The sequence below is a fragment of the Lonchura striata genome, chromosome Z (genome assembly GCF_046129695.1).
Source record: "Lonchura striata isolate bLonStr1 chromosome Z, bLonStr1.mat, whole genome shotgun sequence".
Taxonomy (NCBI): domain Eukaryota; kingdom Metazoa; phylum Chordata; class Aves; order Passeriformes; family Estrildidae; genus Lonchura; species Lonchura striata.
In genome coordinates this window covers 55,157,962-55,184,024 of record NC_134642.1, presented here as the reverse complement: position 1 = coordinate 55,184,024, position 26,063 = coordinate 55,157,962, and the positions used below count along the sequence as shown (strand labels likewise).

At 37.5% G+C, this 26,063-nt stretch overlaps 1 protein-coding gene across 5 annotated transcripts in view; it reads left to right on the top strand.

Annotated features, from left to right (window-relative positions):
• Positions 1–26,063, top strand: part of SNCAIP (synuclein alpha interacting protein) — an 86,810-nt gene that overhangs the window by 33,524 nt on the left and 27,223 nt on the right. For 4 of the 5 annotated variants that reach the window (XM_021546231.2, XM_021546229.2, XM_021546230.3 and 1 more), the window contains exons 2-6: positions 1,709–1,811; positions 10,472–10,544; positions 20,985–21,847; positions 23,479–23,658; positions 25,220–25,333. In XM_021546231.2, coding sequence (XP_021401906.1) covers positions 1,755–1,811; positions 10,472–10,544; positions 20,985–21,847; positions 23,479–23,658; positions 25,220–25,333 — 1,287 coding nt within the window. In that variant the 5' untranslated portion in view covers positions 1,709–1,754. Of the gene's footprint in view, positions 1–1,708; positions 1,812–10,471; positions 10,545–20,984; positions 21,848–22,611; positions 22,699–23,478; positions 23,659–25,219; positions 25,334–26,063 lie in introns of those variants that run through there. The other variant, XM_021546232.2, reaches the window with a different exon arrangement.

Genomic DNA, 26,063 nt, shown 5'->3' with positions numbered 1-26,063 from the left:
GAATTAATTCACCATTTTACATGAGGAGACCAGCCATCTCCAGGAGATCAGGGCCTTATCATGCGTAACACTGACCTGGGAAGACACAAACTTCATCACTCCAAACACCCTCCTTTTTCTTTCCTCCAGTTTTCGATGCAGATTATTATGTCATCTGCTGTGGCATATCTCATTGAGTTAGTTGGGATCATCTGTCCTGGCTGTCCCAAGTCCTTTTGCACCCCAAGCCTGCTCACAGGGGGAAGGTGTAAGGAGCAGAAAAATTTTTAGCTCTATGTAAGCCCTGTTCAGTAATAAAAACATCCCTGAATGATCAACTCTGTTTCCAGCACAAGTCCCAATCCCAGCCCCATATTATCTGCTGTGAAGAAAATTAACTCCACCCCAGCCAAAACTGGAACATTCACTTAATGAGAAAATGATGCTGATAGTGCTTCAGTAACTTGGTGAGAAACAAAATTTGCTCTTCCATCTATTTCAGCATATTACAGGAGTTTTGCCTAATGATTCTCTTTGTAATGGCTTCTCAAGTACAGGTGTATTAAGGTCAGCTTTGCGCTTGGATACTGTATTATTAGGGAGATAAATTACTGTGGTTTTGTTTTGTCTGACACTTACAGAAAAGCCTTTTTTTTTTTCAGATCCTGTATGTAGGTAATTTTTAAATGCATGTGAAATTTTCACGCAGTGATTTTATTTAAGCCTACACAGCTGATTTAATTATTCATAAGCATATGTCTTGGTAGTTGTCATATGAATAAATTGGGTTTGTGTCTTTTTTTTCCTTAAGGTGTTTCCTTTGTTATATGCAAGTACTGGAGGGTTTAATTTTCTTCTACAGTAATACTTAATCCTTATGTAGTCTCACATTATTTAAAAATGCATTGTGCTTTTGTTTTTCAGCTTCCTTTAAAATACCTTCCGTTTCTACTTTTACTTCCATCTCACTTGTCTGTAGTGATAACACACACCTTCATTGTAGTTAAGATTGGCAATGAGGGGTTTATTATCTTTGATTGTTGAAGTTTCAGTTTATTCAGATCTAATAACTGACTTTTCCAGAAAAATTTCTTGCTTTGCAAGAGAATTTGCTCTTCTTTTCCTCTTGCAGTAAGAAAATGGTTAATGCTTCTGATAATTAGTGCGCATGATATAATTCAGATGTACAGTTCTGGGGGATATACACTCAGAGCCTGAGGGGTGATAAACCATTAATCTGTAAAGCACTGGCTGCATTGTGTGTTAGTCTGCTTGTAAGCAGAGATAAGATGTGACAGGACTTTGTTGTCTGTGCACAGCAGGAATCTCAGTTCTTTTCTACCATCTTGGGCAGAGTAACAGGAGTTGCAGTGGGTAAATGTCCCATCATTTTGTGAAGGCACATCATTAACACAGCTATGGTTGCAAGGTCATGAGGATGTTCAACAGCTTAGGTCTTTCCACCTGTATTGAACTTCTGGAGGGACTAAGTGATACTGAATCAAATATTTTTTACTTCTACTTCACACAGCATTTAGCTATTCTCCCAGAAAATTGGAATGTTGCTTTACAATACACTGAGTAGAGGTGGTAAATTGCATTTATCTCCTAAGATTAAGTTATAAAACACTTTGCTATTCAAGTTAAATGCTTCAGTATTGTAGCAACTATATGAAAACTCTTCTGTGTGATTTTGGCTCTCTAAATACAACAAATTTTTCTTAATTAGGTCTTTACTAATGTGCTGACTCACCCAAAATGTCCATAAGAGAATAATGGAAGCTCCTGAATACCTTGATTTGGATGAAATAGATTTTAGTGATGACATATCGGTAAGTACAAGCCTTATTTTATTTTTTCAAGTTGAGATGACCTTAGATGTCTCAGTCGTGATGTAAAAAGCAACACCCGTGTTAGAAGCCAAACTTCTTTTTACTTAATTTAAGGGAATAGGTTGAATTGAGGAAAAAAAAAATCTGATGTTTTGTAAAGGCAAGGTCTCTAAAAAGCTTGGAATGAAAACTTGATTCCTCTCCTTCAAGTAGTAAAAATTACTTGTAGACAAAATTAATAAATTAGTTTCATTTCTGGGTTGCTTCTCCTGTATTGTCCCAAATGAGCTGTGCTGTAGTGCTAGCCTTAGACAGCATTTTTTTAAATCAAACGTATTTCAGTTGTAGGAAACCTGCCTCTCTCACCTTTGCCTTTTTCATGAATAGCCATTTCCCAATACAGTTCCATTTTATCAATAGATGTGATATGGTAGTGTACAGAAAGAGATAGAAAGATTTTGAGGGATTCATAGGCAGCAGTGATCTTAGTGTGACAAATAAAACAGCCCTAATTGCAAATAAAAATACAGTGTTACTTTCTACATTTTTAGTGTTCTTATAGGAGATACTGGTACTCTGTATTTGTTACTCATAATACTACTCTTACTGCCAGTGTTTCTGCTTTTTTGTGCAATGGAGTTGTTCATGTGTTCAATGTTTGATTAAAAAATAGACTTGAATGCATAAATTAAATCTCCCATAAGAGAATGTATTATAAAATATTATAAATTATAAATTAATAATTAAATTTTCAGATTAAAGTATCCTGCTCTCTCCTTCCATGTTTCATAGTTTTATAGTAATTTTTTTTTCCACAAATGCCTGGTTTTCCCATTAGCATTTGGGACTTCTGATTCCTTTTAAAACATTCCAGATGCTTTATTCACTGAAAAATCCCTTTTGAAGAGATTTTTTTTTTTGTACCTATTGTACTGTTGAATTTTTATTAAATCAGAATATGGCAAATGCCCAGAATATTAGAAGACAATGAGCCAATCTTGAGTGATTGCCTTATTAGGGGCAACTTTCTTATGTTACTGTTATATGCCAGATTATGTCCTGGTAAGTATAGAAACAGAGTTTCTATACTCAGTTTAGTAAAACTGTAAAACATAATAGATGTAACCTTTCCATGTCCCTCCCATTGTGGCTGTTTCTGCATACTGGTGGGTTAGATTACTCACTTTCCTGCTGAACAGCTCAGGCTGCCTTCTTTCATAGCCTGTTCTTGCAGTGGATGCTGAACATTAAATGAAAAATCATCACAAATGATTGAGGTAGCAGTTTTACTCCCTGCTTTAACAAGTAAGAGAACAAAGGATTTGTTGCCAGAACCCAGATCAACAAGAGCATTTGTGGTTACTCTAGTGATCTACTCATATGTCATCATACACAGTTTAGAAATACTGGACCTTCACGTTTTATCGTTAGCATGCTCTGGTAAGAGCAGCTGCATAGCATCTGTGTTAGCAAATTATATTATTCATGTTAGCCCTCTGGTTCTAATCCAGTGCAGAAAAGTGACTAATAATAATGGCAGCAAGAAAGCTGTTAAAATTATGCACTTACAAATGTACTTCATTTAGAAAGCCACTGTTTGTAGTCCAGACCCTTGTCATCCATTTCAGTAAAACTGACCAAAATGTAATAATCAAAAAAGATTGACAGACAGGAAGTTGATCTAAAAGGCAAATATATAAGTAAATAAGGGAAGGGGGTGGGGGGAGTGTGTTTGAGTTATTAATTTATTTTCCTTTGGTTTGTTTGTTTTTATTTCATTGGTTTTTTGGTTAGTTTTTTGGATTTTTTTGTTGGTTTGGTTTTATTTTTGTTTTTATGTTACATTTGTACATGAGAAAAGGGAAGTACATTTCTCCAACATCATGGAATCCTAGATGGTTTTGGTCGGAAGGGACCTTTGAAGGTCATTCAGTTCCAATCTCCCTGTCATAGGTGGGAATACCTTCCACTAGATCAGGTTGTTCAAAGGCTTGTTGTGATGGATTGACATTGACTGGTCATCAGGTGCCCACCAAACCACTCTGTCAGTCCTACTCCAACAAGAAACTTGTGTTTTAAGAAGGACACCACTCACCAATTAGTGTAATAGGAAAAAAAGACTCCTTGGTGATACTAATTTATTGCCAATCAAAGAGCACAGGATGATGAGAAACAAAGACAAATCTAAAAGCACCTTTCCCCCACCCCTCCCTCTTTGCAGTCTCAACTTTACTCCTGAGTTCTTTCTGCCTTCCACCTCAGTAAGCACAGGGGGATGGGGGAGGATAGGTTTTGCATTCAGGTTAGGCACTAGTGTGAAAGGAAAGCAGTGGGAGATCCCAAGTCAGAAATACAATTTAATAGGAAAATTAAAATAAATGCTTTAATACAGCAACACTGACAGAGTCAGAATATGACCTGACTCCCTGTTGGTCAGGGTGTTGGTAGCAGTCCGATTAAATGGTGGGTACAGTCTTCTTGAAATGATAGATATAGTTCTGTTGAAGCAGTGATCCTGTAGAAGGGCTTGACCCGCCAAAGATCCAGTGATGGTTATGGAGCTCTTATCCTCTGGAATTCAGTGGCTAAAGCTGCCCATTGTGTTCCAAGCTTCAGATCATATCCAGATAGGAATGCTTGGATCTCCTCCTAGGTGGAGCATCTCACAATTTTATCAGTCTTGCAGTCAGACTTGATGGCCCATTAACAGAAGATATCCCCTGGAGTTATCAGGGGTGAGTCATGAAGTAGATAAGGAGTACTGCCCTACCTGGTTTTAACAGCTGATGAAGAAGGTGATAGAATACATACTTTTGGGTACATCTTACATTGTATCCTAAGACAGGTTATCACAGAGTGTTCCCTCCTCATCCTCTTCACGCCTACACCAGTGTGGGGTCCCACTCACAGAAGGCAATCCTCTGTGAATTTCTCCATTTTGAGTTCTTCCCAAGGACCAGCATTCTTCATGGACTGTGCCAGCATACATCCTTTCCATGAGATAGAATCCTTCAGGAGCAGATTGCTCCAGCATGGGTCTCACACAGGGTTATAGTTCCTGCCAGAAAACCTGCTCCAATGTGGTCTCTTCTCCACAAGAATTAGTTCCTACCAGGACTCTGTTCCAGCACTGTCTTTCTACAGGCTGCAGGTTTCTTCAGGGCACATTCACACACTCCAGTGTGAGGTCCTCTGTGGGCTGAAGGCTGGGTATCTGCTCTACCATGGTATTCTCATGTGACTGCAGGGGAATGTCTGCTACAGCATCTGGAACTCTGCCTTCCCCTACTTCTTCACTGATTTTGGTATCTCACATTTTATTGTTCCTCTCTCCCAGATGCTTTTATGCAGTGGTTTTTACCCTTTCTTAAGTCTGTTATCCCAGAGGTGCTACCAACACCTCTGATGGGCTCAGCCTTTGCTAGCAGCCAGTCCTCCATGGAGTCAGCCTCTGCTCTTAGTTTGCCACATAAACTAAATACAATCATATGTGGTGGGCATCTAAAACTTCTCTGGGCAACCTGTTGCAGTGTCTTACTACCCTCATTGTAAAAAATGTCTTGTTGTGTTCAATCTAAATTGATGTTTTTTTATTTGCCCCTTGTCCTGTCACTGCAGGCCCTGGAAAACATAATTTCTGTATTTTTCTCATAAGCCTCCTACATATATTGGAAGGCCGTAAGAAAGTCTCCGGGCAGCCACCTGTTCTCCCAGATAAAGAATCCAAATTCTCTCTCAGCCTTACTTCACAAGATGGTTCCATTCCTGATCTAAATGATATAGTATATTTGTAGTTCAGACAGCAGAACACGTTTTTGGGGCTCTTTTTTACATTAAACAAAAGTAATATTCTGTGTGCAGTAACATTAAGCAACCCAGCTGAATATTTTCATTTATTTCTTCATTAATAACTGCTCACAGAAAGGAAGGGGAGAAAAAAGACCTTTAGGTTGCATTAAATGATACAAAGATTATCAAATGTATGTTTTATGCTTTCATCTTTTTGCTTTTTTCCTGACTTTGCCTCTAAGTTTATTCCTGCTCTCAAGTTATATGCTGTTGGTATGGTTACCTGAAGGTGTCCTAACCCTTTGATTGGAATGCAGGATTTATATTGTATTGGCAAATTGAGGAAATTGAAATTATTTTATTTTTTGGTTTACAGAAATAGTACAAAATAGCCTCATCATAACCAGAGATCCTCATGCTAAGATACTTGTAAACTGTTAGAGATTGAATGTATAGATCATTGCTGTGATCATTCTCTTAGCTCCATATGAATGAAAGCCAGGTTCAGTGGTGCCAGTGTGAGACTGTGCCTGATTTAAAGGTTTGTGAAATGTAAGTGCAGTAATTGCATTCAAATCTAAGTAAACACCTGTTGAATCATCAGGAATTTTGGAACAACTTTAAACACTTCTTGTTAATCCTTGCCTGGCAAGGAGGAAGACATAGACTATGCGTGGTCAAGACTATGCCCAAGCTGCTAGGCCTCCCATTTATTCGACACGGGGCCCTTCCTGAGCCTGCTGCACCCTTCCTTTGGCACAGAAAGAGCTGGATGACCCCTCAGGTTCACACACAGCCAGATTTTGCCTACTCTGCCACCAGTCCTGCTGGGCTCGGTGTGCAGAGTCCTACATCGCTGTGCAGGCACAGTCATTAACTGCAGCAGATTGATTCATTTACCATCCATCTGAACCTCTCTCTTACATCTCTCTCTTTTCTTCCTGTCTCCCATTTCAGAATGAAGCAAAATGCAGATGTCCACTGGGTTGTTCATAGGAAGTATTAGTTTCAGACAGACATTTTGTACCCCTAGCAGTGTTAGTAGTTTCTATATAGGTCCCCTTTTAAGCTAAAAAGAAGAATAACATATCAAGTGTCTATATAAGATACACAACACATGGCACAAATAACCTAATCAGTGCTCCAAAGATGTTCATCATAGCTGTAAGAAAGACATTTAGTCTGGGGAGGTGATATTACCCACATGCACCATGCCAGTCTAATCTCTTTCCTTCTCTGATTTTTGTTTGGAAGCTGCTTAAATTGACGCTACTCTTGAAAAAAACCTTCCTGCAACATCAGACCAAGCATTGTTCCTTTACTTTTTCTCAGTTTATCTTGCTATTCCCAAATAAATGTCTCAGAAATATGATGGCATTGCACAGTTAAATGATTAAGAAAATACATTGTAAAGTCACTAATTTAAAAGATATTTAATATTAATGAAACATTTTCTTCCACTATCACAAATAAACTGAAATGAGACTATTTACTTGGAAACACTTAAAAAAATGGCTGCAATGGAGGAAGGTGCCTGTTTTTAGTACCAAAATGAAAGCAAAGAGCTGTGCATTTAGGATCAAGCCAGAGTCATCGGTGTCTTTATCCAGTCAAGATCATTGGTGGTGCTAAATTATTTGAGTTCTGATACTGCAAACAGTGGGCATGGTCCTTCATACTTTGAGGGTGTCATGGTTATGACAATGTGGTCAGAGACTTGTACTATGCATACAACTTTGCACTTTGACTACAATTAGGATACAGCAGAATGTTGAAAAGTAACTTTTGTTTCTTGATTTACTTGGGTTTTTTACTATTTTCTGTAATATTTCTGTGCTACGACTCATAATCAGTTATTTCTTCTTTCTGGTACTTCTAGAACATTAGTGCATCTGCAAGTGGTGGACAAGTGGCACAGAGCAGAACAACCTCTATTAAAGATATTTTTTCTCATGTGTTTTGTTTAAAACTCATTGCATTAAAATTTGAAAACCATGTGAAATTTGAAAGGTTAACATTGGCATTAATTCAGATTCTGTAGTGCAGTGTTACATAATAAACAAATGTATTGTATATTTTAACCTGAATTAGCAGCGTCTGTTGGAAAAAGCTGGAAATGTCTTGCATTTGCATGGAATGCTTGCTACTGTTTCTTGTCTCATTTGCTGTTGATACTGCTCTTCCATCTTACAAAGTTCTTTAGGGGCTTATTAGAATTCACTATTTCAGCAGGCCTTAAATGCAGAAAAGGAACCCAGACCTAAAACAGTAATCAAAAATTCCATTACATGTGTTATCTTAGGAACAAGCTCTTAGTTTGTTACAGAATGTCACCATCAACCACAACAGACTTTAATTAAATACCAAAGAGCTCAGTAAGCATTGACTGAGGAAGTAATACTGTGTGCTCAGCTATTAGTCAGTTATGCCCTTGGGCACAGCCCTCAGCCCTGACTGATGTGCTTACTACAATGGTGAAACATGACAAGTAGTGTTTCATTTTGCATGCAAAAAAAGTTGAAATTATTGTCTGAAGAGTTGGAAGTAATTAATTTTAAATGCTGTTGAATAAGTATTAAGTCTTAAATTCTGTTCCAAGGAAGGGTTGCAGTCTCAACTTCTTTTGATGTCATGTGTAACCTTGAAATTTATGGTTGTACAAAAGCTAGAAAACATTACTGATTATTAGAACTGGAGCTAGATATGTGAGAAGTCAGTTCTAGTGGGAAGAGCTGGGAATTGATTGTTTTTATGTTTGGGAAAGGTCCACTTGAAAAAGTAATTTTATTTGTTTTGTGGACCAAAAGCTGGTTCTTTACATTTTAACCACAAATTACAGAAGGCAGAAATGTGAATTTGCAGAAGTATTTTTGAGAACAGAGCTAAGTGGGAGGAAATCTGTTAATGAAATCAAGCTAATATTAATAAAATGCACAACTAATTTATAAATTTGTTACAAAAGTAGATTTTTGGTGGTGGGACAACTAACTGAATAAATTTTAGAGCAATGTTGAAACATAAAAAATATCTGGTTTTCCATGAAAGAACAGGAAAAAGACAAAAAGAAAGACAGCTTTCTGTTTTTGAAGTTGCCTCACAAAATACATAGCAATAGAATACAAAAGGCCTCTTTCTAATTGAATTACAAACTGTGTAATAGTTTAAACTGCAACAGCTGGTCTTACAAAGCTACCATATTCCTTGGAGACACGCTCCTTGGATTCCTTTAAGAATCTTACTAGACCAGCATTCTAACATTGCATTTGTGCTAAAATAGCAAGATGTATAGCTTAACAGCTCAGGCTTTATTAAATAATAACTAAAGTGAAGTACAGCACACAGTGTTTGTCTGTGTCTAACTTGTATTAATTTGTCTCTAGTAGCATCCTTCTCCCTGTCTGAGCTCTGGTTTTTTTTTGCTTTAGGCTGTCACATCCTGAAGCAGTCACAGCCTTATTGATAACCCCTTGTTTAATGGGGATTGGAATCACTGGGTAGTTCTGGAATGCTGCTACACAATTTAATTAATAAGTTGGGTATTGATCCTGGGAATACTTAAAAGGGTTTCTTCTTGTGGTTCTTATTGTCCCTGAATTAGGTTGGCAAGGGAAAAAGTAGGGCCTAGGAGGTTTTCTAGGTTTAATGAAGTAACTACAGTCATTTGAGTAACAGTCTTAAACTTGTACCAGAAAAGTACATTACTCTGCAATTGGTCACATGAGCTTGAATTTAGATTATTTTGAAGGAGATTGCCAGCTGTGCTTTAAAAGCATGTCAAACACTGAATGACAAACTGTCAGCAAACCCCTATGTATCATCCTTTCTTTTTTTGTGTGTGGAAAGTTCGTATGGTTTTATATGTGGTTGTTTTGCTTCATTGGTCAACAGCACACCAACTGGAAATATCTGTTTTTTTGAAAACATATGGTGTTTATGTATTCTTCTAAAAATTTCAGTTGCACTAATCCTAAACACTTTTTTTCTATTTAAGTTTCCAGAACACTGTTTTGTTATGGTCTTTTTTTGTATAAGCAAAGTAATTGATATTTCTTTCACAAACATAATGATTTTCATTTGTTCAAGTGGAGATTCCTGTAACATTTAAGCATTGGATTAAGGAAGACTTGCTATAAAGCAACTGCATATCAGAATGTATAGTTTTATGACACTGGATCCTGTGTCTTTCCAAAGGTATTCCACAACTGTATAAACTAAAAAGTTCTGTTTAGTAAAATACCTATGGCATGTCTGGGGTTTTCTTTCCATTTTTGAATGGTTAATGTGGAGAATAACATGCTGATTCATATTAGATGTGTTTTATTTTGTAAATATTTTATTTACATCAAAATAATTGTACAAGTTTGCTTTAATAAAGCCCAGGTTAGAGAAATGGGCCTGTTTCTGACACCCCCCCTCTCTAAAATCAAATCTCTGCAGTGCAGATAATCTGCATTCCTTTTACATATTGGCTTATGACAGCTTGAATTGTAATTTTAAAGCATGGTAATTGTTGCAGTGCAACACCATAAAAGGTATACATGTGGGCAAATAGAGACCCTTGAAGCCTGAATGTGGTCCGACCTCTGATGTAGCTCACATTGTGCCTTGAATAATGGTGACCTGCAGGAAGGAGAAATCTGAGGTGAGGAGGTGTTTTGCTCTGGCTTTGAAAGTCTGTTTCATATGTCTCTTGGTGGGAAACAAAAGTGGGTGCCATCTGCTTTTCTCATGCAACCTAAGAAGACCATCAGACTGCCAGAAGCAGCCTTGGTCTGTAGATTTAGTGTCCATGACACTTGTACCTCTTGAAAATCTTACTTTGTATATTTTTAAATTATTACTTCTATACATTTTTTTCTCCTTTTTTACAGTATTCTGTAACTTCTCTCAAGACCATCCCAGAATTATGCAGAAGGTGTGAGTCACAAAATGAAGACAAATCAGGTATGATGCTGTATAATTTCTGTCCACCCACAATATTCTAGGCCTTGTTTTAATCATGTAACATTTGGCAACAGTAGTTTCTTGGTAGTGTCCTGTTGTTTTGATTTTTCTCATTTATGTACAGTTGGAAACATGAGTTACTTTTGTTTTTTAACAGATGTTAGTTCATTAGAAGGAAAGAAAGTTCCAAAAAAGGATTTGGCTGTATGCAGATAAATGTAGGGCTTCATCTCAGCAGCTCCAAACCACAGTATGTGCAACAATTTACTTGAAAACCCGAGAAACCATTGGTGACAAGACGTAATAATGTAGGCGCCAATGAAAAAATGTTGGATACATTTACTACCCATATGGCCACGACTAGTCAGAGGGATGATTTTTTGCCAGAGTCTGAAACTATATCAAGGATGCTACATGATATAATCTACTCTAAGGCATACTGTAACAGTTAAGATTAAAGCTGAGTTTTTTAATTTAATAGTGTAAACTAAATGAAGAATCATGGCATGCAGATGAGAACCAGCTGGAGATCTTCCCCCTGCCCCCTGACAAAAAGTGCATTCAGTGTTGTTTTTCACTCTGTAAATCAGATTAATATGCTTTTATTTTTCTCTTCCTGATGGAGGAGAAATGAATTGGTAAGAGAAGCATTTTTGTTGAGCTATGAAAAGTTTATTGTGTTTTTTTCATCTTTTAATTGAACTTTTGTTAATGTTGTTTCATCAAGTACTTTTATAACAGAAACAGGAGATCTGGAATTAATGGGGTGATACAAGGACTTAAGAACCATGCTATACTTCAGCAACTTTTAATTCTGTATTTCCTTTCAGACTTAAAAATTTCTACTGTGTTTAATGTAAGTAGAAACTCTCTAATTGCTACTTCTTCTAACAGAGTTATTAGAGGCCAGGTCACCACATACCACTGTCCTTGGCAACAAAGAGAAGCAAAGCTGTCCTTACAGTACTTATTTGCATATTGCTTTTACAATTCTTACTTGCCTACATAGAGCACAGCTGTGACTAACACAAAGTCTTACTTGTTGCAAGCAAGAGCAGGACAGAAGTGTAATGGGTGAAGACTCCTGATCCACCCTCCTCAAATTGCCCTATCTCCTTCTACCCCAGTCTCCCCTCATCCTCCTCCATCCTTCCCTCCATTCTCCCCTGCATATTCCCCTCTTTCTTCCCATCCTGCCCCTTTAAACCCTTCAATCCTTCCCTTGCCTCATCTCTATCCCTTTTCTTCTGTCTTCTTCCTTTCTTCTTGCTGGTTCTTCCCCCCAGCTCATCCCTTTCATCCTGCCATCTTCCCCGTTTGTTACATTTCCTTGCCACTTTCTTCCCATCTCCTTCTCTTCCTAGCCATTCAAACTCCCACTCTCCCTGTTTTCCTACTGTCACACCATTGCTCCACACTGTTCTTCTCCTGCTCTTCTCTCATTCCTCCTGCTGCCTTCTCTTCTCCTTTCCTCTTTTTACTCACTTCTTCCCTGTTCTGCTCGTCATACTTCCCTGCTATTCTCCATAGCATTTAGTCCCTCATTGCTCCCCATATACTCCCACCATTCTCTCCCATATTTTTCCTCCCATTCTTTCTCCATTTAAAATTCATGTAGTAGACATAAAGGGAAATGTAGTCCAATAGTAAGGATGAAATACTGGTTATGAGGTCTTAATTTAGATTGTGGGATGTTGACAGCATACTGTGTATCTGTTGTATTCCATGGTTGCCTCTGCATCTGCCTCTGCAGATGGACTTTTTTATTATGATTTTAATTATATCAGTACTCATCTATTCCCTTAAAAAGGGGTTAACAGAAGCAAATACATGGATTGCTGAAAGACAGTAATATCTCTGGGGAGTCTACCAGTATAAGTCTTGAGTAAAACAGGGCTTTTGCACTGATAGTAGTATTGGCAAAGTGGAAACAGTACTGAAAGCTGGGTTTCCTTGCTACTTACCATGTACTTTGGTGAATAGGAGATAGTTCTGAAATATTTTTATTTTTACCCTGTTTATTTACTGAGTAATAATACAGTGCTGAAGAGGAGTGTATCACTTTACATGTCTGTATAGACTTCTGTATCTCAAGTATCTTGAAATATCAACAGAGCGTATAGTCAACTAATAACTATAAGGCTCCATTTGATAAATTTTCACAGTTGCTTTTGAGAAGTCTTTTTCTTCTCTATATTGTAGATCATTAAAATAATGTTGCCAAAGTATTGATAATGTGTGCTATTTTTTATGAAAACGGATTACATAATAAAACTTTCATACTATAGCATGAAGCATTCATACTAATTTATATCTGCATTCCACTGTTCATTCAAGTAGTTACTAAAAGAAAAACTCAGGTTTTACAAAGTGCTGATACAGCTTTTTACCTCATACTGACTCCTGCTTAGTTACAGGTTGCATTTCTCCTTTAAAACAGAGAGCACTGTGAAAGTAGCTATCCAATAATTCCTTTTTCAGAAAAGCTGAAAGTTAAGCAAATGTTGACCATAGATAAGACATATCATAATCTAAAAAGATAAGACATATCATAATCTAAAAAGCAATTGTCTGTCATCTTTGTCTCAGGAAAATATTTAGATCAGTAATTACAGTTAAGACAAAATTGTGGAGAAAGTAAGATTAGAATTTATACTTGAAAAAATAATTATGTATATACATGTATATATATATGCATATATGCATATATGCATATATATATATAGGCAAATATTTTCACAAGCAGGTTTGTTAGAACAGATATAAACCAGACCAGTTTATTGTTATGTAATTATATTTCTTAATTATATGGCTAATAATATGGAAGTGTTACTATTCATTGTTTGCAGATAAGTTTGGTAAATAGGCCTGTCATTCTGATTTTCTTTCCCCCTTTCATGTAAAAATTGAATAATAAGCTAGTAACATATGAAAGTATTTGGTTACATTGTTTTCAAATTACTCCAAGTGCTTTTAATCCTAGGCAAGTACTGTTGTTTAGAAGTCAGTGTGTCTTCTCAAGCATTTAATATAATTCCTTCAGAAGACTTTTGGGGTTTTTTTAACTATTTCTGATGGCTTGTAACTTTTGCTCAGATTACTTGTTCTTTTGAAAAGGGAGGTATTAGAAAGTTTTCCCAATGTGTAGTTTTTCCTCCTTGAAATGCCACCATCGCCTCCCTTTATTGGAGACCACTGGCAGGTGGAGTGTATTGTTTGGTATGTCCTGCTCTTCCTTTCTCTTCTGCAAGAGGTGCATGACAGCCATGAAGCAGCTCAGTCTCCGCCCTGACTCAGAATCAAAAAATCACAGAATATTCTGAGTTGGAAGGTACCACAAGGATCATCACAGTCCAACTCCTGGCCCTGCACAGGACACCCCAAGAGTCACCCCATGTTCCTGAGAGTATTGTCCAAACCCTCTTAAACTCTGTCAGGTTAGTGCTGTGACCACTTCTCTGGGGAGCCTCTTCCAGTGCCCAAACACCCTCTGGGTGAAAAACCTTTAGGTTATCAAACCTAAACCTCCCCTGGCAGAGTTTCATGCCATTCTCCTGAGTCCTGTCACTGGTCACCACAGAGAAGAGAGCAGTGCCTGCCTCTCTGCTTCCCCTCAGAAGGGAACTGCAGAACTAGAATGAAGTCTTCCCTCAGTCTCCTCCAGGCTGAGCAGACCAAGTGACCTCAGCCACTCCTCACACGGCTTCCCCTCAAGGCCCTTCACCATCCTCATGGGCCTCCTCTGGACACTCTCTAACAGCTCAATGTCTTTTTTGTGTTGTGGCACCCAGAACTGTCCCCAGAATGTGAGGTGAGGCTGCCCAAGTGCAGGGCAGAGCAGACAGGACAATCCCCTCCCTTGCCCAGCTGGTGATGCTGTGCCTGATGCACCCCAGGACAGGGTTGGCCCTCCTGGCTGCCAGGGCACTGCTGGCTCAGGTTCAATTGCCATTGACCAGGAACCCCAGGTCCCTTTTCACAGATCTGCTCTCCAGTTTCTCATTCTCCATTCTGTCTGTTCATCCAGGGTTACCTCATCCCAGGAGCAGAATGTGTCACTTTCCCTTCTTAAGCTTTATACAGTTGGTGATTGCCCAGGCCTCTAATTTGTCGAGATCTCTCTGCAGGGCCTCTGTGTCTTCAGAGGGAATAACCAGCTCCTCCTAATTTTGTGTCATCTGTAAATTTCCTTAGTATTAATTCAAGTCCTGCATCCAAGTCCCTTATGACTTTTCTGAGTCCTTCTTGGATAGAGAATTCTGACTCAGGAAGGTTTCAAGGGATCCTTGGAGCCAAAGTATATGTGCCAGTACCCCCAGATTACAAGGTGAAAGAGATACTGTACTGGCAAAAAATTGCAGGGGAAGTAATGATTTGTCCACAGTAAAGGGTGATTAAGGGTAATTGTTTTTTCTACAATTATGCTTCAAGATAATGATCATTTAGATAGCATTATAACCACTAAGATGGACATTATCTCAGCTGTTAGAGCAAGATGATAATTAACTCCAAGACTGTGGGTTTAAGCCCCGTACAGGGCCTTTGCTTAAGAACTGGACTCAATGATCCATGTGGATCCCTTCCAACTCAGAATATTCTGTTATTCTGTAATTTTTTTGTTCTGTGATTCTGTAATTATTTTTATCTTCAAAGATAGAAAATTAAAGAGTGTAGTTTAGAAATGGACCAAGCTAGCACATTTTTCCTGAAATGAAGTGTTAACCAAAGTGCCTGTGGATTTCCAGCATTGTTTAATATAGACTGATAAACTGAAACAGCAATCAGTCCTTTATGTTATTATGCATGAAATTTGTTGCATTCTTCCTGGGCAAATTTTCTAAGGACACTTGAACAAAAGGTTCAAGACAACAATGTTCTGCAAGCTTCACTGAACCATGTCATTGTGGAAGTATATTCTGTCACCTGTGACAACTTTCAGTTGTCATTAAATGGCTGTTTCAAATGAAGGTAATATACTAGTTTAGATCTTTATTCACTGATTGGCAAAACAAATTCACTTTTAATGTCCAGCAGTTATCCCTCTGCACTGCTTTATTCATTCCCAAAGAAACTGCCATTTGAAAAATTATTCAAAATATTAGTCTCCTAATTGAGAAAAATAAATCAATGAGCAGAAATTTTCTGTTTCAAGCTCTTGGTAGTTTTTAGTTGTATGAGAAAATAAAGTAAAATTTGATTTGGAAGAAGTGTTAAAAACCGTCAATTTCACAGACTTGTTCTCCAAATATCTCCCAGGTAAATATGTCTAAAACAATAAAATACTGATTAGATCATTCCTTGGTAGAATACTGAAGAATTTTCTTAGTAAAAAACCAATTGTGCTAGCTACATATAAGTTCTTTTCCTACCTAGTTTTTGCATCCTCCCTCTTCTTTTTTCACACATTTTGTGCCAGAATGATCTCTTCTGATTTTTTGTTAAAACTTTGCATGCTACCTTCCTTCTGCATCCATAGATTGCTCTATACAAGAGTAAACCAAATTTATTTATTTCAATATTTTCTTCGCCTTTCCTTTATTATCTATTTGAGAATGATGGCTTTTGTATTATTCTTCCTCAAGTGAAGATAAGAAAAAAACAGTCATTTACAGATATACAAAATGTTTGAGTTACCTAGAAAAGATGCACTGTTCTTTAAAAGCCTTAATTATTATTTACCCTGTATACTCTTCCTTTCTTCTTTAGAGTGATTTGAAATTCCACTTAAATGGGAGCAAACCCTCTCCATTTTTATCTGTTCAGCATTGTTCTTTAACTGAGGTTCTCATGCTATATATAGAGTTTATGTTAAAGAACTCCAGTATGTATTCCTGGTACAGGTTATTGACATATTAAAACTGTAAAACAGTGCCACCTTCAGTCAAAATGAATTCAGTAAAATATGGATTTTGTGATATTAACAAAGGGGTAAATAGATATTCAGATCTGGCTCTGATTATCCATTGATTTGTAAGAGACACCCCTTCATCTTTCACATGGAGCCCACATACTCCTGTAAGTGTTGGCAATACATTGGTGATAGCAAACATAATTTTTTGGAAAGTTTCCCTAGTGTAGTCAACACCTCAGCACCTGTATACAACGTCAGAATCACAGTGCTTTATATGGACCTAGAATTAATGCAGGTCTTAATTGATTCAAGTCTGCTGAAGGCATATCACAAGGAAGAAGCTCAGGCATTTCTTTCAGATGAGAGTAGAACTCCAAATATAAAACTTTCTGTAGACTTGCTACACATCCCCTCCCAATATTGCATGAGCAATATGCTGAAATACTGCATTAAAAAAATATGAGCAGTTGTCAATGCTGCTCACAAACTTCATTAAAGTAAAACACTATATTGATGTTTTCATTATACTCAGGACAATTTAGTGGCATTTTGATGTTTGGCATTGAACTGTAAGTATCATAGAAACTGCATGTCACAAGTGTAAAATTTCATCTGTGCATGAGGTTATCTTTTTGATTGAAGAAAACCTGTAGTTCTATGGATGTTTGTTTACCAGAAAAACTCCATACTCTAGACACAGAGTGCTCTAGACACAGAGATGATTGAAAAATACTCCAAAGTCAACAGATGCTTCCAACTGGAAACATGTTATAAGAATCAATTTTGATTCCTGAAAATAGAGTCAGATGGGGATTAAATTGAAAGAGAAATTGCTTCCTAGTTGTCCGCTTGTCTGCTTATTTGCCTGCCATAGTTCCAGGACATCTCTAAGTAAATAGATAAGAAAACCTATAAATAAACCTGCAGGCCTCTGGACTCATTTGCATTTTGTCTTCCTCAAAAAAACCCAAAAAAAATAGAGTGCAATATACAGAGAAGAGCAACATCTGCAAATTTGACCTTTGCAGATTTTCATCAGATGCAGTTTTTTTTATGCCATAGAAGTACTTTGACAACTCAGGTCTATCAAGCAGCTAACACTTCTTTACCAATGCAAAAGAAGTCTGCAATTGTTGTGTACCTTGGTCTTTTTGCCTCAGTAATACAATAGTAGGATAATCCAGATATCTTATATTAATGAATGAAAATGTGGGAAATTTGACACGTAGCTTAGGGGAAAAATTTTCATCACCTTTTAGGAGTATACCAGAATTATTTGTCAGATTCTAGAATCAAACTAGCTGCTCCACATTCTAGCCCCCTGCCTTAAACTCAGGCCATCTTTTACTGTTCTTTATAAAATAATCAAACAGTATTTATTTGACTCAGACTTTTAATGGCTCCTTTCTGAGTTCATAAGTATGGAGAGATGAGCAAGAGGCTTTTCCTCTGGAGCAGCTGTTTAAACTACTCAGCGTAACTCCTGCTGTACTGGTGCTTTGGAAGCTATAGGCAACACTTGCTTTTGCTTCTTCAGGTAACAAGCATCTGAAAGCAGAATGAAAGAGATTCAAGCCATGTCCTGGTCCACTCCAGGATATGGCTGCAGTGCCATGTAGAGGGAAATCATGCTCTAATTGCCTAAGGACTGATGCAGCTCCCAAGGGGTAAATGGCACAAAGAAATACTGTGTCTGCTGGTCTGACTTGCTTTCATCCCTTCAACTATATCGTTAAATGCTATGTTCTAATCCTTTATTAAAAACAGTGCAAATTATCTCAGTTAAATGAAGAGGATGTTTTTAAGTCAGTGAAAATATTGCTGACTGTTTTTGGTGCTCCAGTTTGGTTCTTTTTCCCTGGAAAACCTGTGTGTGTAAGGAAATGTTGGGAAAAAAAAAAAAAAAAGAAGAAAAATGGAAATACCTTACTTTGCTCTAACTTTAATGAAAGAAAGGAGAAGTACATGACTTCACAGTTATCCGAGGCAGATTTGTAACAAACATCAGTGCTTCTTCTCAGTGCCTGATTTTACAATTTGGTCACCAGTATTTCTGTAAATGCATGTTACTAAAGTTAAAAAGTGGAGAAAGTGAAGCAACAAAATAAATGTGAGCTTAAATAAAGTGACGACAAACAAAATATTGATGCTTTTTCCTCTGTCTAGACCCCTGTGTTGAAAGCAGTGTTTTCATAAAACTCAGACAGAATTCATTTCCATACTGAGGGTTTAATAGTTCCTGTAGAACAAAACAGCTGGGAAACATATGGTATCCATTTCCCTGTATCACTTGGAAAAAATTTCACATGTAAATAAAACCAACATAAAAGTGTAGGCCTTTGAACCTAGAATCTTATACAATACATAAATAAGTCAGTACAGTGCGTTCTTTGTATTGGCCCACTAAGTTACATGCCTTTTGGTTATTATTATTTTTATTTCTTCTTTGGAAATGTTTTCTTAAGCACTTCCAAAAGTATTAATGTAATTTTCAGACATCCATTACTACTAAGCCATACTAATCTTTTGCGTCAGGTATTAATGTTGCACTGAAAGTGTATATATCTGTTTCCTCAGGAAGGTGTTCATGGCAAATTGTGTGTTTTCACCACAAATTAGATCCCACTGATATGCAGTTAGTACATGCTATAAATCTGCTTTGTTTAAACAGTATCCTTGACTTTTAGGCTGCATTAACTCTTAGTGTACATTAAGAGGGGAATAGTTAACTGCCTAAATGCTTTTGTGGTTTTAGTGTAGTGCTGTCCCTCAACTGAAAATAACAAGAGAAAGAAAACTATTTGCCAAAATTCCACTTATTATGAAGATCATCAATATTACCAGATGGGACTATTTCTGAAAGAGTACAAATTCAGTAGGATTGAGTTCAAGTTCAATAGGATTAAGAGTTCTGTTGACTTGAGCTCCTTCCCTTCTCTCAAGTCAGATTCCCTGGTCAAAATATCCTGCAGTGCACTGAAATAACTGTCTGGAAGATTCAGAGCTATAGGTGTAGATGGGGATGTGGGTGTGTGAGTGTACACAGGTTATACATATAAGGGATGGAAAGTTTGACAGAGAAGCCCAACACAGAGAGGAGAGGTTCAAAAGGAACATCACATCTCAATAAGTAGGCTTAATTTTTAGATCAGAGAATCACAGAATTGTTTAGGTTGGTGATATCCACTTAAGATCATCTAATTCAATGGCAAGGGCAGCTAGAGCAGGTTAAGCTAGGAGTGTGTCCAGTTGAATTCTGAATATTTCTAATGATGGAGATTTCAAAGTCTCTGGGCAACTATGCCAGTGTTTGACCAGCCATACAATTTAAAAAGTGTTTTCTTGTAGTGAGATAGAATTTCTTATATTTCACTTGGTGCTGGTTGCCTCTTGCCCTGTCATGGAGAAGAGCCTCTTCTTAATGATGCGATTCCTCCTGATCTTTTCGTTTCCCAAGCTGAACAGTCTAAACTCTCAGTTAATGTTCATGAATTTCTAGTTCTTGTAAGAAAAATACATCTTCCAGAGGAAACAGGTCTTTAAAATTGAGTTGTTATTGTTATTGGTGCTAAGACAAATCCACTAAAAAGGTTTGGCTAATTCTTACTGCCCTCTCAGGAAATCATCCTAATCTTATGATGCCTCTCAATACAGAGCAGAGTACAAACTAATATGGTTGGACAGGACCCCTGTAAATGCCACTAGGCTATTACTCACAGAATGGGTCAGGTTGGATGGGACCACAGCAGGTTCCATGGTCCAATCTCCCTGCTCAAGCAGGGCCATCCCAGAGCATGTGCCATAGGATTGTGTCCAGACTGTTCTTGAATGTCTACAGTGAAGGAGATTCCAAAACCTCTCTGGTTAGCCTGTTCCAGTACTCAGTCACCTGCACAGTAAAGGAGTTCTTCCCTGTGTTTGGGTGTAACTTCTGTGCATCAGTGTGGGTCCATTGCCTCTCCTGCTATTGCTGGGCACCACTGAGCTGAGCCTGGTCCCTCCTCATGAAGCCCTCCCTTCAGATACTCATGGACATTGATGAGGTCCTTCTCAAGGCTGAACAGGCACAGCTCTCTCAGCCTTTCCTGGTAAGAGAGATGGTCCTGTCCCTTACTAGTAACAGCTCTCTGCTGGACCCACTCCAGTTCCTCCGTGTCTCTCTTGTAGTGAGGAGCCCAGAACTGGACACAGAACTCCAGATGTGGCCTCATCTGGGCCAAGTAAAGGTTGAAGAGCACCTCTAGATCACTGCTGGCAATACTTTTCCTGATGTAGCCCAGAATGCCATTGGCCTTCTTGGGCACAAGCACACATTGTTGGCTCACAGACAACATGTGGTTTTGATTAGAATTTGATTCTAACTAATTATTTGTAATTATTACATAATACATCATTGAAGAAAGTTTATTTTAGGAATGTAAAATTCTTCAGTTTTGATAGAGATGCCATTAAATCTGTTTAGATATGAATTCAGCATATTATCATATAATTCTTGTTTCTGGTGTTTGGCCAGGTGTATCATTACAGCATGCTATCATGACACATGTTAGGTAGCACTCACTGATAAATCAATTCCTTTATTTCTCTAGTTTCCAGCAGCAGCTGGAACTGTGGGGTCTCAACTCTTCTTGGAAATGCACAGAAACCAACAGGAATTGCAGATGTCTGCAATAAATTCAGACCAGTGAAGAGGGTTTCTCCATTAAAGCACCATCCAGAAAGCTCTGAGAACAATGAAAGTGATGACCAGAAGAACCAGAAGGGAGAATACCAGAAAGGCAGTGATTCTCAGTCTGCACCTCCAAATGATGACCAGAGTCCAGGAGAAGGAGAGAGCCTTAAAAGCAAAAGCACTGAGCCTGCTGTTCTGCTTGGGGAGCTGGAGCACTATGATCTGGATATGGATGAAATTTTGGACGTGCCTTATATTAAATCAAGTCAGCAACCTGTTCCTTTTATAAAGGTAGCTCCTGAGAAAAAACTTCTAAATGTGTGTTCAACTGTGAATGGTCCAAGTGTCAAGACCTGTCCTGCAGGGAGCACAGAGAGCTTGCCTGCTGGCGGGATGCAGTTTTGTGTACTGTCTCCTGTAAAAGGCACTCAGCTGAGAAAAACACAACCCATTGTTCTTGATCAGCAAAAGCATTCAGCAGAAGAATTAGAGCTTTCCCAGCATTTAGTTAAGTGTAGCTCAGCCCATGAATCTGAAGCCCGAGGTAAGGGCTTCTTCAGCAAGACACTTGGTGATCCTCTTGCTCACAAAGCTGAGAAGATTATGCCAAACTGCCACCGGAGGACTTTCCACCTGCAGACGGCACTGGCAGAAAGCAAGCAGCTAGAGGAGCTGAGTATGAACTGGAGCAGTGCAGGGGGCCCAGAAGAGAGGAGCGAAGAGGTGAAAAAAATTAAAAGCATCTTAAACATTGTAAAAGAAGGCCAAATATCTTTACTGGTAAGTATCATATTTTTCATAAGTAACATAGAATAAAAGTGACATATGATGTGGTTTATTAAGCTAGCTAAGCTGATGCTCCTACTTTGAATCACTGCCCTTTTTGTCTTGTAGACTCCTTAGAAATTGACCTGATGGGCTTCCAAATGGAAAGTATTAATATTTAAATAAAATATGTAGGAAAACCAAGATACTAAGTTTATGCATGCCTGGCCAAGATTGCTCTTTTATGTAGTACACTGAAATTGTAAAGGCAGACATTTTAACCGATAGGATCACTTAAATATCAAATTTAAATCCTGAGTTTTGCCTTTCACATTTGTGGGTCAGTTGGCTCAATTTTTGCTGGTTTACACTGTGGTTATGTAGAAGTTGATGATGGGAACAGAGAGGCTTCTGTTGTATTCTGATTATTATTCAGGAGTGTTTATGCTGTCTTGTTGCAGCAGCATTCTCAGGGAGGAGCTTTCTGTAAAGCCTTGTTGGCCTCTAACCCATATGAAGGTTTTTTAGTAAATTTTAGCTCTGTGATCAGGCAATGTCAATGATGGTTTCCAAAGTAACCGGCTGCAAGTTAGTGCAATGATGGAGAGCATGTGATCTCCACACAGAACAGCTGGTGAAGGCACAGTGTATGTGTAAAAACTGTTGTTGTTAGATTTTTGTTTAGCTTCTCTGTTTAGCAGTCTAGCTCAAGCACGAAGGCATGCCATTAACATAGAAGCAAGGACAAAGGAAGATATTCAAAACTAGACAGATGCAGAAGAGAATATTAGATTACTCATTAAGAAATAAAAGCAAGTTAAATTCATCCTGAAATAGAAACTGGGGGGTAAAAGAGGACATCATAGGTAAGAAAATATGTATCTTTTCCAAATTGGTTGAAACCTCTTCATGAAGTACACTCATGGAACAATACTCTGGCAAGACTATGTAACTCTAGGAACTTCGTTATTGGTACTTCTTGACTCTGTCTTCAATCTTCTGTTTTTCTTCTGGAGTTTCTCAATTCAATTGTTTTGTCTTTAAATTAGAATTAGGCAGAAATAATGTACTACACCATAGTGGTTGTTGAACTTAGAGTAAATATCTCAACAGTTTTTTTCATGGAAATAAGCTATCACATAAAAAGTCTTCTGTCTTGTGCTTTAACTAGATTTTAGATGGTGCTTAGCATAAGCTACCATTTTATGATAAGCAAAATTAATCAGAAATGTATTTCAGAAATCATGAATATTTTATCTTTAGTTACTTATCAATATAATGCCAAAAAATTTAAATCAGAGAAAACTCAAAATAGACAGGAATTATTAGCATGTGGGTATTTTTACAGCTATCTTGTTGACTAGACTAGTGCAAAGATTTAAAGGCACTTAAGAGCTTGCATTATTGCATGACAATTGCATGAGGAGAGAAACTTCACAATTAATCAAACCAATGAACATACCACTTCTGTCCTTATGCTAATAGTACCCAGGTTCTATACAGTGAAGTGAAAAGCTCTGGATTTTGACTTGTAAAATAACATGCCTATTGGGAAACCTCCTTGTGTTTGGCTTGTGTCTGGGGCTGTGAGGATAAATGTATCTTTTTATCCTTAGTTGTAAACAACATATTGCTTTTTTTAACAGCCACATTTAGCAGCAGATAATCTGGATAAGATCCATGATGAATGTGACAACAATCTGTTGCATGTAGCAGCTTCAAAGGGACATGCAGAATGCCTGCAGCATCTCACTTCTTTGATGGGTGAAGACTGTTTGAATGAACGAAACATTTTGCAGCTAACTCCAGCTGGGTTAGCAATAAAGGTAATAGGCCCTTTCTCTACTGTAAGGTGACATAAAGGTCTTTTAGTTTCCTCCTGTCATGGCAGTAAGAAACACATCCAGCAGGATGTTCTTTTTCAAGCTTTATAAGTAAGGGAAAAAAACTCCTGTTGGCTGATACTACATAAGCAAAGTAAAATGAATTACTACACTGAATGTAATATCCACTGAATAATAATGACAGAATTTTTACATTGTTATCAATGCATCAATTTTTAGATCAATTTACTGAATCTAAAGAATATTTGTTATATTTCAAGCAGCTTTCACTTAACTTGGATTCAGTTGTTTCTTTAGGGAGAGTAACAGTTTCTTGGTTTTTTACAAATAGTGGTATAATCTTGTAAGGCAAGTGTGAAAATAAGTTTACAAAGCATAAAAGCACTTCGAGGTGAAAATTCCCAGTTGCCTAAAGCAGTTGCAAAAAAGTTAAAATGTACATGTTGCAGAACAACCTGTTAAAATCTCAATAAATTTAATGTCCAGGTTTACGGGAAAACTTACTTTGTAGAAAAATATGAAATTTCATACTGTTACTATGCTAAAATAAAAGACTGTGCAGTAAGTCTGATGATTTAACCATAGTAGTTCTGGTTCTTTAGTGAGAGTGAATGGTTAAATATAATTCCTTTTATTCTCTAAATACCTTAAGGACAAAGAAGAGAAGGGGTGAAACATAATACAAGAGTTTCTGTTTCTTCTGAGTGGTTTATTGTTACTTGCTTCCTGGGAAGGGTTTGGAAACTGAGAAGACTGGTGGATTCCAACCTGCAGTTTTGCATTTTTGTGGCATTTCAATGATCTAGGGCCCTAGTGCAGGTGGCAGAGTTGCATTTTTTATTTTCTGGGCCAAGTCGTATAATTAGAAATTTAAACTGATTCTAGTTGTACTAAGGAAATGCTCCAAAATCTTGGCCTGTGTCAAACTGTATAGTTACAGTCTGCCAGTTTAAAGTCTTAGAAAAGTTTTGCAATTTTTCTGTCATGTTTATTCAAGGTAGGTATATAATGTGTCTGTAAACCAGTAAATTCTGATACTTAGTGTTTTTGTGGAAAAGAGGTGCCACACCCTGCATAGTACAACATTATGGGAGTTGCAGTGGTATAAAGAAACAAGAAAAATAAATATCATTGTATCAATGTTGAAAACCACTCTGGAAGGAAGGATCAAGAGCTACAATATTTAGTTAAGCCATATCACTTAAAGGCTCTTACAGAACTTTGCAATGACCAGGACAAGTCCAGTTATGTAGGTCATCATTAGAAATACTTGTTCTGGGGCATCCTCACTTACAGGAAGAACTCCAGCACATTCACACTCTTTTCTGTGAATGACAAAGAATGCTCAAGTATTGTTGGAAGGAACCAATTGTTAAATAAGCCAGCCTTTCTGCAGAAAAAGGCAAAAGGTGTTATTGACTTATTCTTTAAATTCTTAAACAAACTGGAAATTTTTAATAATTCTGATAAGCTTTTTGCTCTTTAGTAGATGTATTTAGAATGGAAATGGCTGGAATCTAGACTTTTTTTTTATCTTGTTTAGAATGGTCAGCTGGAGTGTGTTCGGTGGATGGTGAGTGAAACAGAAGCTATTGCAGAACTCAGTTGCTCAAAAGACCACCCAAGCCTTATTCATTATGCAGGTTGCTATGGCCAGGTATGACTTTATTTTACTTCAAATAGATTACTTAGATGCTTGTACAAGATTTAAAGTATCTATGGCATTTTGTGGTTTTTAATTACAGGTGCTCTGAATTAGTTGAAGTATAGCAAAATCTTTCCTAATTTAACCTGTATAATTTTTTCAGCATTTTCTTGGGTTTTGTTTTATAAGGTTTGAATAATGGCAAGGAGAAGATTAACTGGTGTATTAAGTCAACAAGCAAATCCTAAGAATATCTACAGAGATTAGTTGTAATCTAGAGGACACATAGGATGCATCAAAAGAGCAAGAAAAATTTTGCAGTTTAAGAATTCATTGTATTGGCATGAAGTATGGTGGAATTTGAACACCATCTGTCTAGCTTTAACCAATTTACTTGAAAACTACATACAAAAGCAAGCTGTAGGTTCACAGAATATTCTGATGATTTGGAAGGAACCCACAAGGATCATGTGGTCCAGCTCTTAAATAAATGGCCCATATGGGGTTTGATCCCATAAGCTCGGTGTTATTAGTACCTTGCTCTAGCCAGCTGAGCTAATTGTAAATCAATCCTGTTTCACACCTAACTTGTCTATTGATATAATGAGACAGCACTGAAGTACAGCATTTTGCTGCTTTGCTAATATCTGGAGGAACATACATGCCACTTAGTTACACTATCTTCTCTTCCCACAATGTCTGTTTTCTCCTAAGTAAATCTTCCAGTAACTCATCTTCAGAG